The sequence below is a fragment of the Pinus tabuliformis genome, chromosome 7 (genome assembly GCF_031772625.1).
Source record: "Pinus tabuliformis cultivar Carrire ecotype Pingquan chromosome 7, CPIR1, whole genome shotgun sequence".
Taxonomy (NCBI): domain Eukaryota; kingdom Viridiplantae; phylum Streptophyta; class Pinopsida; order Pinales; family Pinaceae; genus Pinus; species Pinus tabuliformis.
In genome coordinates this window covers 750,465,329-750,468,163 of record NC_142293.1, presented here as the reverse complement: position 1 = coordinate 750,468,163, position 2,835 = coordinate 750,465,329, and the positions used below count along the sequence as shown (strand labels likewise).

The window sequence follows — 2,835 nt, the reverse complement described above, 5'->3', positions numbered from 1 at the left end:
CTCAAAACTCTACACCCAGGAGTTACACTAGGTCTTTGTATAAAGTGAATAGCTAGACTAGTAACCATCACTCGAATTATCTGTGAACACTAATAATTTTGATCAAAGCAGTTATTCTATAAATAAGAGAAGTCCATGCTTTCTTTCAACCAAATCATAGGAATCAAGATTACTTATGTATATTGAATCATATTTACTATAAAGGTTCTTATTCATTGACAAAAATATAGCACTTCATACCCACCAGTCAAATGCAATTCGTATTATGTGGACTTCATCTCCACAGTGAACTCTTATGTCCACTCCAAGACTATCCACTCCAATGAGAAATGCCTCAACATCAAGGCCTTTCCCCTTCCACAAAAGAGATCTAAGAGCACGTTTTGTTTTCCCCCCACCATTATCTACACGATCTATAATTTCTGTAGCAGAATATACAAGAATATCTGGCTCTGTGTGTTGAAAATATTCCAGGATGACAATTGACAGATTACCATAAACATAAACTCGTTGAATGCTAAGAATATCAAGCTTGTATATTGACGATTTCAAATCATATTCTTCTTATCCAAGTTCCCAAGGAATACCATCCTCAGGTAACATCATGGACACTAAGTCAAAATCATTTTCCTGTGGAATGGAGGACTCTGTGAATAGTTGATCACTCAGACTAGAATCTGTCACATCCAAGTCTCTTTAATTACACATATTCTCCAATTCAACAATAATTTCAATTTCCGTTGGTCTTGAGTCTCTCACAGCATCATACGGTGAACTTGGTGCACCAGATCCATTACTGACCTCGTCTTCTTCTGTATAATTGTCATCTCCACTTGAGTAGGATGGGATATATACAAACTTCTGTAAATAAGACTTTTCCTCCACATAGGTAGGTCTTAGAAGTCCAATAATGGAAATTCCATTTGACGATCTATCGATCTTTGCGAAGTAGTATGTAGACACCACCTTGGCTATCTTTTCTGCAAAGTTAATTGGATGAATTGTGTTTGCAGTATCTAGTTTTTCCCAATCCCTTGAGGACTCATAAATACTTGAGTCATCTCCAGTACTAATAGAATTCCTTTCCTCTTCGTCATCCTTAATGTCAATGCCACCAATGTCTTCATTGGTAATGTTATTTTGATCTTCAACTGTAGCAATATCCGGTTCTCCATATCTATGAATATCATCCACATCCAGTCCTATGAAAACATTCTGGCCTCATTTCAAACCAAGTTTGACAACATTGTCCATGGAACTTTGCAGACAAAAATATCAAAGCATTTGAAGAACACAAGCAGCCAATATAGAGGGAACATGGAAAGAATTGCACAAGTTCTTGCACCACAGGATTGCTTGCCCTGGGGCTTCGCATGATATTCTCATTATTCTCAAGCTCAATATAGATGTCTGTAACACTTTATGTCAGAAGAGTAAGTTCATTTGAACGTTAGAAAACACAAATGCCAGAAAACATTGTAAACTAGGTATAAATGTTGCAACAAAAATACGCAAAGAATTTGTAATAAAACATATCAAAGACCTCCATAATCATCAACAATATACTGCAACTCAATCCTGGAAATGTCCTTATGTGGTTCACTATGTACCATGCCCGAAAAGAGAACAATTACTCTATGATTGGCCTCGATAGTGGTTCTAGCAATTTCAGCATCTGTCAATCTCAAGTCTCCTCTACCAGGTTTTTCACACTCATTTACTTCTTCAAGAGGATGGTAACCTAATTCACCTTGGTACTCAAAAGCACCAGATGTTGAATCTGAGTAATATGCAGCAACTTGCACTTTCGATTGTCGAAAATTTTCTTTTTAGAAAATAAGGAACTATCTGAGGAGCCAAAAGAATGATTCACTGTGTCAAAACGAATGGCACAAAGGCCAGTATTCTCTTTGTTGCCTCCAAGCATAGTCTTTTGGCCTTCGTGTACAACTCTTCTCCAAGAAGCCGATTGACACCTCCTAAAATCCTCTGTATGGAAACTCTGGCAATGCAAAGGTAGATTGTAGCCTGGAAGCACAGCCAATGATGATATTTTGCCATTAACCGCGATCGCCATGGGTAATCCTATTGTTGTTACTGTTAATCCAAGGAAGGGATGGGTTGTGTGTTGATGCAAGAAGGAAGAATAAAAACTTATGCATCAAGGAAACTTAGAACCCACGAAGAAAACTACGTAACCCATGATCTAGAAATGGTCGAAATTGTTTATGCACTAAAGATTTGGAGACACTACCTTCTAGGAAGGAAGTTTGATCTTAGGACTGACCATTGTGGGCTACATCACATATTCACTCAAGACCACTTAAATGCAATACAAAGATGATGGTTTGAGCTAGTTAGTGAATATGATTTTGATATCACTTACATCAAAGGAACAGTAATGGCTGAACCAGTGCGCATACTGGACCAACGAACTTTGCAGCTTAGACGACGGTTAGTGGACCAGGTTAAGGTCCAGTGGGACAATTATAGTCCCAATTCAGCTACTTGGGAGGACGCCGAGGAGATGCGTCACCATTTTCCTTACCTATTCCAAGGACATTGAAACAAAGTCTATTATTAAGAGGGGGTGTATTTAATTCCCTGCTCTAGTTGACTGCCAGTGATATGACATTAACATTTATCTAGCCCTAAGGCCCACACATTATTCTTTGAGGAAATTAGGTTGAGTATCTAGACACATGACTCTATTATTAGTGGTTGTGATGTTTATGCATGTTCTCCATTGATATTATGATGAAGATAACATTAATGGTTATGTATGTTATCTATTGGTATTATGATGATTGTAGCATTAATGGTTATGTATGTTCT

At 37.7% G+C, this 2,835-nt stretch overlaps 1 protein-coding gene across 1 annotated transcript; it reads right to left on the bottom strand.

The window, feature by feature from the left end:
* Positions 1 to 234: 234 nt before the first annotated feature.
* On the bottom strand, positions 235 to 2,077 carry LOC149249706 (uncharacterized protein At3g49140-like). The gene is made up of 5 exons (XM_089453447.1): positions 1,918 to 2,077; positions 1,544 to 1,825; positions 1,346 to 1,410; positions 760 to 1,215; positions 235 to 531 (listed from the first exon to the last, which is right to left on the bottom strand). The coding sequence occupies exons 1-5, from the start codon at positions 2,075 to 2,077 to the stop codon at positions 235 to 237; spliced, it is 1,260 nt and encodes a 419-aa protein (XP_089309573.1).
* Between the last annotated feature and the right edge of the window lie 758 nt (positions 2,078 to 2,835).

Coding starts and splice junctions, on each gene's coding strand:
- LOC149249706 (XM_089453447.1), bottom strand. CDS start 2,077: ATGGCGATCGCGGTTAATGGCAAAATATCATCATTGGCTGTGCTTCCA. Junction 1,411..1,543: donor TATTGTTGATGATTATGGAG/GTCTTTGATATG, acceptor AAAGTGTTACAG/ACATCTATATTGAGCTTGAG. Junction 532..759: donor CAAGTTCACCGTATGATGCT/GTGAGAGACTCA, acceptor TCAATATACAAG/CTTGATATTCTTAGCATTCA.